This window comes from Myotis davidii, unplaced genomic scaffold (assembly GCF_000327345.1).
Source record: "Myotis davidii unplaced genomic scaffold, ASM32734v1 scaffold38, whole genome shotgun sequence".
Classification (NCBI taxonomy): domain Eukaryota; kingdom Metazoa; phylum Chordata; class Mammalia; order Chiroptera; family Vespertilionidae; genus Myotis; species Myotis davidii.
The window spans coordinates 5,821,691-5,836,039 of record NW_006291383.1 but is presented as its reverse complement, the minus strand read 5'-3'; the positions used below and the strand labels follow the sequence as shown (position 1 = coordinate 5,836,039).

At 42.3% G+C, this 14,349-nt stretch overlaps 1 protein-coding gene across 3 annotated transcripts in view; it reads left to right on the top strand.

Annotated features, from left to right (window-relative positions):
* PHF20 (PHD finger protein 20) overlaps positions 1-14,349 on the top strand; it is a 132,472-nt gene that overhangs the window by 88,774 nt on the left and 29,349 nt on the right. For all 3 annotated transcript variants that reach the window (XM_006764538.2, XM_006764537.2, XM_015564460.1), the window contains 4 exons: positions 2,199-2,477; positions 11,115-11,213; positions 12,359-12,526; positions 13,295-13,473. In XM_006764538.2, the coding sequence (XP_006764601.1) occupies positions 2,199-2,477; positions 11,115-11,213; positions 12,359-12,526; positions 13,295-13,473 (725 nt within the window). The remainder of the gene's footprint in view (positions 1-2,198; positions 2,478-11,114; positions 11,214-12,358; positions 12,527-13,294; positions 13,474-14,349) is intronic.

Genomic DNA, 14,349 nt, shown 5'->3' with positions numbered 1-14,349 from the left:
ACTATAGGGGTCCTCTAACTACGGCCCACGGGCCACATGCAAATACAAATATTGTATTTGTTCCTGTTTTGTTTTGTTTTTTACCTCAAAATAAGATATGTGCAGTGTGCATAGGAATTTGTTCATAGTTTTTTTTTTTAAACTATAGTCTGGCCCTCCAACGGTCTGAGGGACAGTGAACTGGCCCCCTGTTTAAAAAGTTTGAGGACCCCTGGTATAGATAGTATAATAAGAGTATTTTTGTTAACTTCATCAAAATAATTCAAAACCACATTTTTTGTCTTCTAAAATAAGTTTTTTCTCGTTTGGTTTTGTTGTTTAATTGATTATACACAATATTAGCCTTTTTAATCCTACAAAAAATGGCAAGTTTATATGGTTCAACCTAATAGGTCCAAGAGGAGGAAATTTGAGAGAAACCATTTGTATTTGGTTTTAAGAAAGAATTTAAGAATATATCAGAGGTTAGAGTTTTTGATTTCTCCACTGACATACTTGTTCTATAGCAGGGGTGGGCAACCTTTTTGTGAGTGCGTGCCAAAACCAGCAAAATCTCTGACTCAAAATTCTTCTGCGTGCCAACCCTAATTTTTTGAGAACATGTTATGCCTACTTGATATTTCTTAAGGTGTTCGTATGTGAAAAACCTTGAAGAAATAATAAAATTCATTCGAGCGACAAAATCACCGTATATGATAAAACCCGTTGTGTCTAAGGCTGAAACCAAAACACTGATCGGATCTAGGAAGGCAGGGAGAGTTAAGGCAGAGGCGTAGAAATTGCTCTTCCCCTCTGTCGTCAATCCATGTCTATGGTCTTTAAGATAACTTGTTATGTAAAATTATTTATTTATCTAAGATGTACCTACACTGAATTTATCTGAAAAATAAAAAAGTCGATATTAAGAAAAAAATTGTAAATGGAAGATTATAAGAGAGGGTTTCACATGCCAGCAAAGTTACTGGCGTGCCATGTTTGGCACGCGTGCCAGGGGTTGCCCACCCCTGTTCTACAGTATTAGTCTGAGAAATATGTATTTCATTTTATTTTATGTTACTTTTTCTTCTCTTAACTGCATCTAACTGATTTGAGCCTCTTTCTTATATCTCTTGTCCGGATGGAAAATGATTTTAAGGAGTTCTGCTTTGGGATGTGTGTATATAATTTTTTACTTGTTTGAATTGCCTGTATAACAGCATCCATCAGCTCATCAAGCCTACCAGTTTTGCAATCATACCCTAGTGCTCCATAGAGTATGATTTATATTGAGTTTCAGGATTTAAAAACTTATTTTGATTATGGAATGTACTTCAAGAAGTAATCATATTTATGAAGTTTCAGCACACTATTTGCTCCTAATGGAACTTGTATCATTCATTGCATTTAGGAAAAATTTGTTTCACTCAAGAGAGCATATTCTTGAGTAACCTATTCTGTAGAGGCGTGGCTTGAGTTTAAGGTGATTCCTCTCATCAAGTGAGGGCACTGAAGGGAGTTCTCAATAACAGATTTTCTAACACATGAAGGCCTTGTGACAGCTTTATATTTTTTGTTACTGATGCATGATAGACTATTGCCTTCTGTTTGTTTTTTTCTGGGGGTGGGGGGTTCAAACTTTGTCTCTTGAATTTGATCATTGAGCCATCTAAGTTCTCATGCCTTCCAGCTCCATTCAATTGGTTGGTTGTTTTTTATAGTCTCTGAGCCCTTTTGATGAAACAAAGTACGAGGTAGTGAAATCTCAAAAACATTTAATATTAAAACCTTTGTAACAGTTACACTGTCCTTGTGTAGAAACTGCTGTAAGATCCTTTAGGTGTATAAAGAGATCCCACTAGAAGAATCCCTAGTTCTGTTCACACAGATTGCTACTGGAATGCTGGTGAATCCGAGTCTGGTCCAGTTCATGAGTAACAAGTGCAGGGGTGGGATCCTGATTTTTGTTTTTAGGATTTTCCCTTCTTTTCCCAAAGTCTGAGAACTAGGGCAACTTTGGAAAACAACAGCATGTTGATCTTTTCTTTCAAAATGTGAATCACAGTTGAGTCTCTATTATTTACCCTAAAGTTCTATTCTTTCTCTCTCCAAACAGTAATCTTTGGGAGGTAATGGCAGTCTGATTGATGTCTCCTGCTACATATGCATGCTATTCTTTCACTTTCATGTGTTAATTTGTGTGTTTTCTTCTTTTTTTCTAGTAACAAATACTTTTAAGAAAACAGGTGATATTGTGACATCTAAAGCACCAGCTGTCGACCTAGACCACAAATTTAGGTGCAAGGTTGTGGATTGTTTAAAATTTTTCCGCAAAGCCAAGCTGTTGCACTATCACATGAAATATTTCCATGGAATGGAGAAGTCTCCAGAGCCAGAGGACAGTCTAGGAAAGAGGCACGTCCAAACAAGGGGCTCTTCAGCTTCGGACAGGGCCAGCCAGGAGAGCCTGACCAGGAAGCGAGTCTCTGCCAGCTCCCCAAGTAAGCATTTTCATTCTGTATTGTATTTGTATCATTTGTACTCTGCTGCTCAAGTCTCAGTGGTTATATTTCTAACATAGAAAGCAGGTGTTGATGTGGTCCAGTTGAGTCCCAAAAGATCGAAAATGACAAGTGATACTCAGGGATTGCATGATGGGGGAAGCAGAAATACCTGACTCATTCTTACCTCAGCCTCTTGCTGTTCAAGTTACCTTGAGAAAGTCACTTAGCCCTTGAAGGGTTTTGGTACTCCCAGTATGAAGTAGGGACAGTCAAGCGAAGGGGACTTCTCCAGAGCCAGCAGGAGAACTTGTGCTCAGAACAGCATGGCTGCAATCATCCCATCCCCTATCCTTGCCTGCAAAACAAAGGAACAAAAGAACTAAAAGATGATACGTGTTTTTCCTGTATGGTCAAAATTTGAGTCTGATTTTATGATAATTGCAACTGAAAATCTTTCTGTATAGCATTGTTTATTTTTGCATAGATACTACCCTAATAAGGGTTACCATAAAATCTCATGTTCATGTTTTATTAAAGAGGACCTTGCCGAAAAAAAAAAAAAAAAAAAAAAAGAGGACCTTTTTGGAAATTTCTTTTGAAATTCATAGAAATTGAGAAATTATATTTTTCTGGGGAATTGCAGGAGAATTAATGAGTTTTTAGTAAATTCTACAAGCTTCCTGGCTTTTTACCTAAAACGGTAACGCTGTATACTAGAGGCCCGATGCACGAAATTCGTGCAAGAGTAGGCCTTCCTTCCCCTGGCTGCTGGCACTGGCTTCCCTCTGGCACCTAGGACCCAGGCTTCCCTCTGGCTGCTGGCAGGTACCCAGGACCTAGGTTTCCCTCGCAGCCTTGGCTTTGTCCGGAAGGACGTCCGGTCTAATTAGCATATTATACTTTTATTATTATACTTAGCTTATAGCTTCTCCATTAAAATACATAGGTATTCGATGGCATGTGAAACTCCTGTGGCATCTGACAGCATGTATAAAATCAGGTTTCAGGACAGTAGGGCAGGGTGTTGCTATTTGGTATAATTAAGAAACCTGGGTGATTGAATTTCTATTTTTATTTACTGCCCTTGGATCTCATATTAATATAAAGTAAGTCTTCACTTTATGTTGTCAGTAGGTTCTGTGACTTTAAGTGAAACAATGTATAATGAAGCCAATTTTTTTTTTTACCATAGCCTAATCTAAATAATTAAGTCCTGCTTCTGCCACTAACCAGCAGGAGCCTCTGTTATTATAATCTGTGAACCCGGTTCAGTATATGTTCATGTTGCTGGCTATCAATGAGAGCAAACATAGCAGGGTATTCAGGAGATTCCACAGGCCTCAGCGCTCCAGAAGGCACCCCCTGTTCCAGGCATCTCCTCCTACTTTTCTCCCATCAAGGCCTCTGACCATTTCCTCACTGTTTTGCTGGTACTTGACTAATCTGATAACTAAATTTCTTAAGATTTGAAAGAATAAAACCAGCTTAATAACTCACTTGTTTTCTTAGCATATCTAGGTTTCACCTCAGACTTCTAAGAAAACCCTTATCTTTAGGAGTAGAATTTCAGACATTTTAGGGAAGTTCAGCTGGGGAGATGTTTCTGGGTGAGACTCTGACACCAGGCAGCCTGTGTCCTGGTTTATAGGCATTGTGAACTTGACCTCATGCTTAAGTGAAAAACAGAATATTAAAGGATTTGTGCTGCTTGGGGATAATTGCTGTAAAAAAAAAGTACCCTCCTTTTGCTGAGTGCTCAGATTATGACCAATGGAAACTTGGGTTCTAATAGATTTCTCAGATGGAGATTCCTGATCAGAAAACTCTGCAGAGATGATTTTTTGGTGTAACCCCTCAATTTTCCTGCCAGTAATGTTGAATGGGAGAAGCTGTTCTGTTGAGTGGGAGAAGCAGTTCTGGCCTGAGAGTCCAGAGACTGAGTCAAGTCTTTTCTATTTATTTTATTTTTTTTATAATATTTTTTTATTGATTTCAGAGAGGAAGGGAGATGGGGAGAGAAACATCAATGATGAGAGAGAATCATTGATCGGCTGCTTCCTGCACACCCGCTACTGGAAATGGAGCCTGAAACCTGGGCATGTGCCCTGATCACCGGAATCGAACCAAGACCTGCTGGTTCATAGGTTAACGCTCAACCACTTAACCACATTGGCTGCGCCAAAGACCAAATCTTTGTAGCAATCCTGCTATTGTCTACTTGTGCTCTGAGCTCATTACAGATCTGACTTCCTCATTTCTAAAGTGATGTAGGGTACAAAAGCACATGAACAGATACAGTGAAAAGGCCCAAGTCCAATGTCAGGGACATATAAAGTACTGTGGGAACACAGATTCAGATTTTGCCTATAGAGCATGGTGAGATGTTGAGAGGAGAAGGTGACATTTGAGTTAGCTTTAAAGGGTATGGGTAGGTAAGGGTTGGGCCAGAAGTCAGAGGAATAGGAAAGGCATCCCTCTGCTGGGAACAAGCAGAGCAAAGGTTTACAGTCATTGAGGACAACAAACTGTCAATGATGTCTGTCCCTAAAGTGCCCTTCTGACTCTTACTTTCAGATGTTTCCTCTTCCCTGAGTTAAGCCTTTAGAAGCTCATAAGTGAATTTGGAAGGTCAGTGTAGATTTGCTTTTCCAAATGAGGTTTCTGACGGTGCCAGAATACATTTAATAAATTCTCTTCAGGGGCAAGTTTAGGCTTCCTTGGTACTGTATTGGGTTTGTTTCTGCATATGTGAGTTCAGAGTAGAGGTTTGGCTCACAAAGTATATTCTAGGATGAAAGGGAACCTTTGGTTCATGTTCTCACTCTGGATAAATCTTAGTTTTAGGCCAGAATATGCCTTTGGGCAGTGGGCGCTTCTTTGTCACCATCTGCACATTTTTTCTTGTGGTATTAGACTGGCCTTCTGATAGGGACGTGTGCTTTCTCCTTTAATGGAAGAGAGTAATATGAGCTTAATTAGGGTATAGGTTGCTATGTCAAAGTAGTTGGCTTTAACAAGACAGGTTTTTCCTTCTCTGGTCAGACTGCAAGCTCCCACAGTGGCTCTGTGAAATTGTCCAGGACTAGCCTTTTCCTCATTGTTCCATCAGGCCTAAGGTTAAGGTGTTGCTCTCCTCTGCATGATCCAGAATTGCTTATCACCTTGCCTGTCTTGTAGCTGCTGAGAAGGGAAAGGAAGTGCATGCTTCTTTCTTTTAAGGGCACAACCCAAAAGTACCACAATCACTTCTGTTCATATCCCAAACATATGTACCTGGCTCTCTAACTCTGTCAGGGAAAGCTGGAAAATGTACTCTCTTCTTGCAGAAGAAGTGGGGGGAAAAGGGTATTGGAGAATGCATAGCAGTCTGTGTCATATGAGCTACGGCAGAAAAATATAGGGCTTGAGGGAGGGACTTATTGGAGGGCCATTTTTGGCTGATGTCTGGGTGGGATCCCTGGTAGGGGATGATGGGAGATGACGCTGGGAGAGTAGACATGGTGAAATGATGGTGTTAGGCCGTGAGCATCACTTCCTCTGATAGACAATGAGAATCTTTCTAAGAGAACACCCACTTCTACTCTGTCCTTGAGCTGCCATCCCTCGTGCAGATCAGAACACACTCTAGTCATTGCTTATGTCAGCTGCGTGGCATGCTCTGTGGTATGCAAGCAGTTCTCCCATAGGTGAGAGTGATATTCTTTCCTCTTCCCTCCTGGAAGCAGCAGTTTGCTGCCCTTTTTCTGTCATAAGTTAGTGATGATGTGATAGAGAAATAGGGAGCAGCCCTGGCTGGGTGGCTCAGTTAGTAGGAGCATCATCTTACACCAAAAGGTTGCAGGTACGATTCCTGGGCAGGGCACATACTTAGTTGCAGGTTTGATCCCTGGTCGGGGTGCGTATGGGAGGCAACCGATCAATATTTCTCTCACATTGATGTTTCTCTTTCTCTAAAATTAATAAAAACATATCCTGGGTGAGGATTTTTAAAAAAGCTTAAAAAAGAAAGAAAGAAAGCAGTTTGTGTGTATACAGGAAACAAGAAGGGCCCTGGTATTTCTCCTGATGGGTATCTGCAGCCTGAGGAAAGGACAATGGCTATCCTGGAAAAGCCATGCCCTACTCGGGGGACAAGCTGTTCTGTGATACAGAACCCTGGCAGGAAGTCGTTCTGTCCAGCTGAGTCTGGGCATTCGGGAAGAAGCTCTATAGCCAGGTTACAGGTTTTGTGGATCCCGGAACAATTGGTCAAGCTGTTTGAAGAGAGAACTGATAGCACACGGCACCACTTTCTGGGCAGACAGTATCGCAAGCAAGATAATAACAGCTAACATTTGAGTACTTGCCATGTGCTGGGCACGGTTTCAAATTCTTCACTTGTATTGTCCTATTTAATCCTCAAAACAAACTCTATGAGGCAGGTACTATTGTTACCACTTTATAGATTAGAAACTGAGGTGCAGATGGGATGGATTAACTTGAACCACTATCTATCTACCTACCTACCTACCTACCTACCTACCTACCTACCTACCTATCTATCTGGTGGTGGAGCAATGATTTGAATCTAGTTGCAGAGCCCATACTCTCATTTCTAGGCTCTGCTGTCTATTAGGACTCAAGGGAAGGAAGCTCTGCCTGTTCCTCAAGGACTCACCTGGGTTAGTTTAGTCCCTGCAGGGCAACTCTTCCTGTGAACTCTGCCAGCTAAGGCCACATGACTTCATAAGCTTTAGCTAGAAGCCAAGGTGCGCCCCTGAAGGCTTCTCTTTTCCCTTTGTGTTCAGAGAACATGGGCTTCTCTAGAACAGTACCAAGAATCTTTTCTTTTTATCCTTATTGTTTGCTCCTCTAATTAAAACCTTCAGAGGACTCTCTGAAGCTTATTGTGACCATATTTCTGACCAGCTGTGACACTTGGGGTACTTTTAGTTATAAGTAACAGGAAACCCAATTTGAATTGACTTCTTAATAAAGGAGCTGTGTTAGCTCACTCACTAGAGAAGTGCAGAGAAGGTATTGCTCCAGGACTATTGGTTGAGGACCTAGTGTCTTACTATCTCGCCTGTCATTGCTGTTTTCAGATTGAGCACCGTTGTTATTGTTAGGTCGGAAGCGGGTCCAGGAGCTGATTCATGCCTCTGCCAGGCAGATGGTGACGTAGATACTGGGCCCTTCCTAGAATCCGTAACAGGCCAGTGCACCAGGTAAATGTTGATGCAGATACCGGTCCCGCCCTGGAATTCCTAACAAGTCAGCTACCGAGCAGATGACAACACCTGGAAACCGTGACGACCCCCGCAGCGGGAACTCCCACAGCTCGTGCTCCCCTGCCCTCACTGAACAGCTGTATAAAAAAAGCGCCCGCCTCCCTGTTGGTTCGGATCCACGTGCCCTGTCTTTGGGGTCCGTGGGCCGCCCGGGGACGTAGAATAAAGCCTTTCCTTCCTTTCTTTTCTGATTAACTGGACTCTCTTTATTTCCTACGCCGCCTCCTGAGCCACCTAACCTAACAGTTATAGGATGGTAGCCTGTAACATATGCTACTTCATTCAAATCTAGCAAGAGGGTAAGAGCTTATTACTCTTTTAATAACTGTTGGACCAGAGTCCAAAGTTTGGGTCAGATTAGTCCATTCCTGTTCCTGCCTTATGCACCAGTTGGCCCAGGCTCATATTATCTAAGGCTATCACCGTGACAAGGGGCATGGGATTACTCTTAGTGGTTTAACTCAATATGGAGTCATTTCTGTCCAGACCCCTTAAATGCTGCACAGTGAAGTGAGGGTAGGGGAGGTTATGGGAGATACCCACTTGTCTGCTAAATTAGCAAGTACAAAGTGAGGAAAGAAACTTGCACAACCAAGGAAGGGGTGGTTGTGATGTTGAGAGCAGCTCCATGCCATGTGCTCATTTCCTATTACAGGGCCCAAGGCTTCCCAGATCTTTTTTTTTCTCTGAGGAACACTGTTTTAATTACACCAGCGGACTCCGGGAATAATTTCCAAATCAGAGCGAAGAAACATGCAGAGAGCCTGTCTATATATATCCTGCAGGGGTCTTTGTCTTGCACATATGGTTGCACCCCCTTGTGGGCTTACAGGAAGGCCCCCAGGTGTTGGGGGTCCCAGGTCATATCTGATGAGCTGTCCTGGGGCCAGAGATAACGACCTTCCCTACCCCTCCCTCCCAGAGTAGTGCATTGTTCAGTTTTTATGGCCTGACAGGCCTTGCAAGACCAGTTTCCTCCTTATCCCCCCGCCCCTTGTCCCACAAGCTTCTTTTGGTCAGAGGTCACCTTCCACTCAGACTGGATGTCACTCTGCTGGTGGGCTGCCTTTACCTGGGAATGGTGGATCCAGGTGTTTAGTCCTGCAACCTTGAGAACGGTGGGGGTGGTCAGGATGACGGTATGTGGTCCCCTCCAGGTAGGAGTCAGTCCTTGGGTGGTCTTTACCCAAACAGAGTCACCAGGTTGAAAGCTCGGACGTGCTTCTGGATTACTCTCTGGGTAGACTGTAAAGCCTGTAAGAACTGATTCCTCCCTGGACATTCCCAGATCTTTTAATAAGTCTGAGTTCATCTTTTTCTGTACACCAATTTGTGTGATCTTGCAGCTTCTCTGAATTTCACTTCTTCCTCTGCAAAGTAGTAATAATGTTATGGTATAGCTGTATTTTATGCAAAATTGAAATTTTAGAGTTTGAAGTTGTGTGATATTAAATCTTACCTTAATGTACAAAATTTGAATTAATGCAAATCCCAAGAAACTGAGAAATCTCATCAACCACATGATTTCAAAGCTGGTAGGCCAATGAGAGTATGTTTAGTATACCTTCATTTTATGGGAACGTTAGTGAGGAATTACGTTAGTTTGAATAATGTTGGGTCTTCAGGAACCCCTTGTATGGAATGAGTTGCCCCACCCTTCACTTACTGCCTACTGGTTTCCCTAAATGGTGTGATGCTGTTTTTGTTTGTTTGTTTTTGTTTTATATTTTTATTGATTTCAGAGAGGAAGGGAAAGGGAGAGAGACATAGAAACATTAGTGATGACAGCAAATCATTGATCAGCTGCCTCCTGCATGCCCGCTACTGGGAATCAGGCCAGCAACCCGGGCATGTGCCCTTGGCCAGAATCGAACCAGGGACCCTTTAGTCTGCAGGCCGATGCTCTGTGTACTGAGCCAAACCAATTAGGGCTGATGCTGTTTTATAAAATGGGAAATGCAAAAAAGATTGTTGTTGAGAAGCCCAAAGGAACTCCCATACTTAGGTGCTAACTGGGTATTCCCTAGCCTAGATTTTTGGTATTTATACCTTGCATCTCCACCTCTCTATCTCAAGGATCCAGGACATAGGTGATACCTCTTCTTCAGCCAGTTCTGCTACTAATTGGGGTTATTGCTGTTAGCATTTCACAAAACTAATGGATACAGTTTAGTTTAGAGGTCATTTTAACCAGAATTTACAAATTAAAAATTGGATTGGGCAACAGTTTCTATATGTGTGTGGGTAAAGATACATCATAGTACTCCTAGTACTCCTTCCTTTCAGTAGCCTCCTAAGTCACTCATGGTAAAGGCCAACTTTCCTTATAAGGCCCTGATCTGCCTGTAGCCCATCTCATCATCTTTTTCTCAACCTAATTCTAATTTCACTTCTGATGGAGACATACAGGCCTCCTTACTATTTACTGATTATATGGAAAAGCAATGGACTTTTGTATATTAACCTTGTATTTTGCAACCTTGCCGTAATCACTATCAGTTCCAGTTTTTGTTTTGTTAATTCTTTGGGATTTTTCTACGTAGATAATCATGTCTCTGCAAATGGAGTTTTAGTTCTTCCCTTCCCAATCTGTATTTTATTTCCTTATCTTACTGTACTGGCTAATAAGTCTAGTATGATGTTGACTTAGGAGTGTTGCGTGGGGACAGAAAGTTTGAACAGGGAGTATATTGATAACAAGGAGTTTTGCTGTGAAGAGTAGCAGAGAATGAAGTTGTGGTATTTGGTGAATTGTTCATTTTTAATGGGTATAATTCACAAAAACATGTGAATTTTTTTATAAGAGGAAAAAATTATAAAAGGAAAAAAAAGTATCAAGCAAAATCCTGACATCCAGGTCACACTTCAAGCCAATAAAATCAGAATTTCTGTGGGTGGGACTAGGGCAGTCACTTTTGAAAAATCTTCCCTGGTGATTGTAGTATGTAGCCAGGGAAGCACTGATAAAAGTAAGGTCGGGAAACTTTTTTTCTGTAAAGGGCCAGACAATAAATATCTTCAGCTTTGAGAGCCACAAGGTCTCTGTCAGCTCTGTGGTTGAGGTATGAAAGCAGTTATAATCAGCATGTAACCATTGAGCATGGTGTGTTTTAATAAAACTTATTTACAATAACAGGCAGTGGGCTAGAGTTTGCTGACCCCAGGTTTAAAGACTAAGGTGATGGAGAAAGGGCTTCAGAGCCTTGAGGGCAGAACCAGACCCAGAATTCTGTTCTACCATTTGTTTTCAAAAGTCCATTGCTTTTCCATTGTTCTTCACATTGGCCATGCTTAAGAATAAACCCCCCAAGAGTTGAAAACAAAATGTTAGAATGCCAATACTTACACTTGTATTTAATTCTAGCTGCAAAAGACAAGGAAAAGAATAAAGAGAAGAAATTCAAAGAGTTTGTGAGAATGAAGCCAAAGAAGAAAAAGAAAAAGAAGAAGAAAACCAAACCTGGTAATTTTTTCCTGTAGGGTGTTTCACTTGGGTTTCCTTAACATGGGTGGGCTGAGGGGGGTTGCTTTCTCCCCAGTCCTGGCCTCTGGGCTTGCGCGGAGAGGAAGGTCATCAGACCTGGTAGGCTCAGCCCTGGCAGCGGAGGAGCCTACTCACTCCGGGAGTTATAAGACCACATTGGAATTTAGGAAAACCCTCCCTCTTACTTCATTGACCAGTGTGCACTGCCACAGGGAAGTGCATAGGAAAGCATCCTAGTAGCAGAGGATATGCAGATAAAGGACTGTATTTATTTGCACACACGATTCAAACACACATCTCTGAAATCTTTAGGGAAAGGATTCACTTACTATTTTTTTTAATTTTAGAGAGGAAGGGAGAGGGAGAGAAAGATAGAAACGTCAACGATGACAGAGAATCTCTGATCGTCTGCCTCCTGTACGTTCCCTACTGGAGATGGAGCTTGCAATCCAGGCAAGTGCCCTGACCTGGAATCGAACCATGACCTCCTGGTTCATAGGTTGCTATTCAACCACTGAGCTTTACCAGCTGGGCAAGATTCACTTCTTGAAAAGTGGGTGTCTAGATCTCACAAAACAAGTTTATTTTCAAAGAAAATCAGTGTTCCAACCTTGGGAGCCAGGCTTAGAAAAATAATCTTCTGGCTTAGAAAAACAGTTTTATCAGAAAAAATCAGGGAAGAAGGGTGATGATGAAGAGGAAGCTTTTGGTTTTGAGGTTCTCAGAAGTAGCCAGAAGAATTAATCCCCAAATCTCTCCTCCATACCACTTTGCTCCTGAGCCTTTTAGCTGTTTAAGCAACAGAGCTATTGGTTGGATGGGGTTGATTCTAGAACAGCGGTTCTCAACCTGTGGGTCGCGACCCCTTTGGGGGTCGAACGACCCTTTCACAGATGTCGCCTAAATACATCCTCTATATCAGATATTTGCATTACAATTCATAACAGTAGCAAAATTACAGTTATGAAGTAGCAACGAAAATAATTTTATGGTTGGGGGTCACCACAACATGAGGAACTGTATTAAAGGGTCACGGCATTAGGAAGGTTGAGAACCACTGTTCTAGAATGTCCTGATGATGTCCGGGGGTGGATGCTTATTCCTTTCTGATCTTGGTTTTTCAGAATGCCCCTGCAGTGAGGAGATCAGTGACACCTGCCAGGAACCTTCTCCACCCAAGACATTTGCTGTCACCAGGTGTGGGTCCTCTCACAAGCCTGGGGTCCATATGAGCCCACAGCTCCATGGCTCAGAATCTGGAAACAACAAAGGGAAAGTGATGAAAGTACCTGGTAAGGAGGCTCTCTGCTTGATCATTTGTATAGCTCTGTAGTCTGACAAGACTGGAATTATGTCGATTTTTTTAAAATAAGTACATCAAATTAAATAAAGGCCATTAGCTGTGCTTTCTTTAAAGTTCCATTCTTTCCAACTTTGGTCTCTCAGGTACCTCCAGTGTATCTATAACCAAATTCATTATCCCCATCCCCTTGCACACCTTCCCGTTCCTTATTTGATGGCCTCTGCATCCAACCTGGTTGCTCAAGGAAATCTGAGTCAACCCTGAAGGTTCCCCTTCTCCAGCAACTTGTAGGATGATTGTGAGTTTAAAAGGAGTTACTAAGTATGTGCAAAGTATTTAAAACAGTGTCTACAGAATAAGTGATAGCTAAAGGTTACCTGTAATTATAACTAGTCAGGCCCCAAGACCTAGCGATTTTAGTTCTGATTATAACTGGAATCTGCCCCTTTCACCACCATCCACAGTTTTAAAGGTAGCTCTAGATACAGACTTGACTAAGCCAGGTCCTGGCTGGATGGGGTGAGGTTGAGGAACATGTGTGAGTCCTTAGGGATGATCTGTGTGATTCATGGAGGAGTTACAGCTTCTCGCCAATGGACTCTGTGACCTTGAGCAGCCATTTACCTTGGGCTTCTGTCTCAGCATACATCATTTGGGCTGTTACTAGATGACAAGCTGTTACTCTTGACAATCTAAGATTTAAAAAATGTTATAACATAATCTAAAATAGTGCCTGTTACTTTCCCTTTCCTCTCAGAGGAGGATAATCTGAGTGAGTCCTCTTCTGAGAGCTTTCTTTGGAGCGATGAGGAGTATGGCCAAGACGTCGATGTGACCACCAACCCAGATGAGGAACTCGATGGGGATGACCGCTATGATTTCGAAGTGGTCCGCTGCATCTGTGAGGTTCAGGAGGAAAATGACTTTATGATTCAGGTAGGTAGAGCTTCCAGGAGACAGGTATAGAGAAGCACAAGCTGGTCCTTGGAGGGAATTTTGAGGGACTACAGTTACAGGCCAGCACAAGTAGTCACGTCAGAAGCCCCAGATAGGCAGTTTTATCAGCAGCAGATTGAGCTTTGCTTTTTGGTTTAGCTTCCTCTGAATCTTGGGCTGGTGTAAATAGCTTATTAATAGAAGAAGAGAGAACTTGAGGGATTATTGACTGTAAACCTCTCATGCTCTGCCTGGGGCTGCTGGGATCCGCAAGTAGGGATGGCCTTGTCTGTGGTCACAGGATTTGAACAGCAGGGCCCTCCAAATTTCTGGAATAATCTTCCTGTGGATCCATACTTTCTGTCTGAGGTAAATTTTCTTTATGGCCTAAAGAAATGGAGGTCAATTTTATAACTTGTCTGTTTCTTGTTCTTTATTTTCCTGATATTTGTATTTGTCATTTCCATCTCTGGGATGTGCCTGTGGGCCTCCCTGCCTGCTTGGGGAGATCATCACTGGCCTGCACCTGCTTTCCTATGGTTCCTCTCTTGCTCTTAATCACAGTTCTGGTGGAGGTGGTTCCTGTCTAGCTGACTCTAAGACAGGGGTGGGCAAACTTTTTGACTCGAGGGCCACATTGGGTTCTTAAACTGGACCGGAGGGCCGGAACAAAAGCATTGATGGAGTGTTTGTGTGAACTAATATAAATTCAAAGTAAACATCTACACTAATAAAAGGGAAAAATGGTAATTGGCGTACAACGCTACCCTTTTCATTGGCTAATCAGGGCTATATGCAAATTAACTGCCAACTCAGATGGCAGTTAACTGACAACAGAGATGGCGGTTAATTTGCATATTAGGCACAATGCAGGGA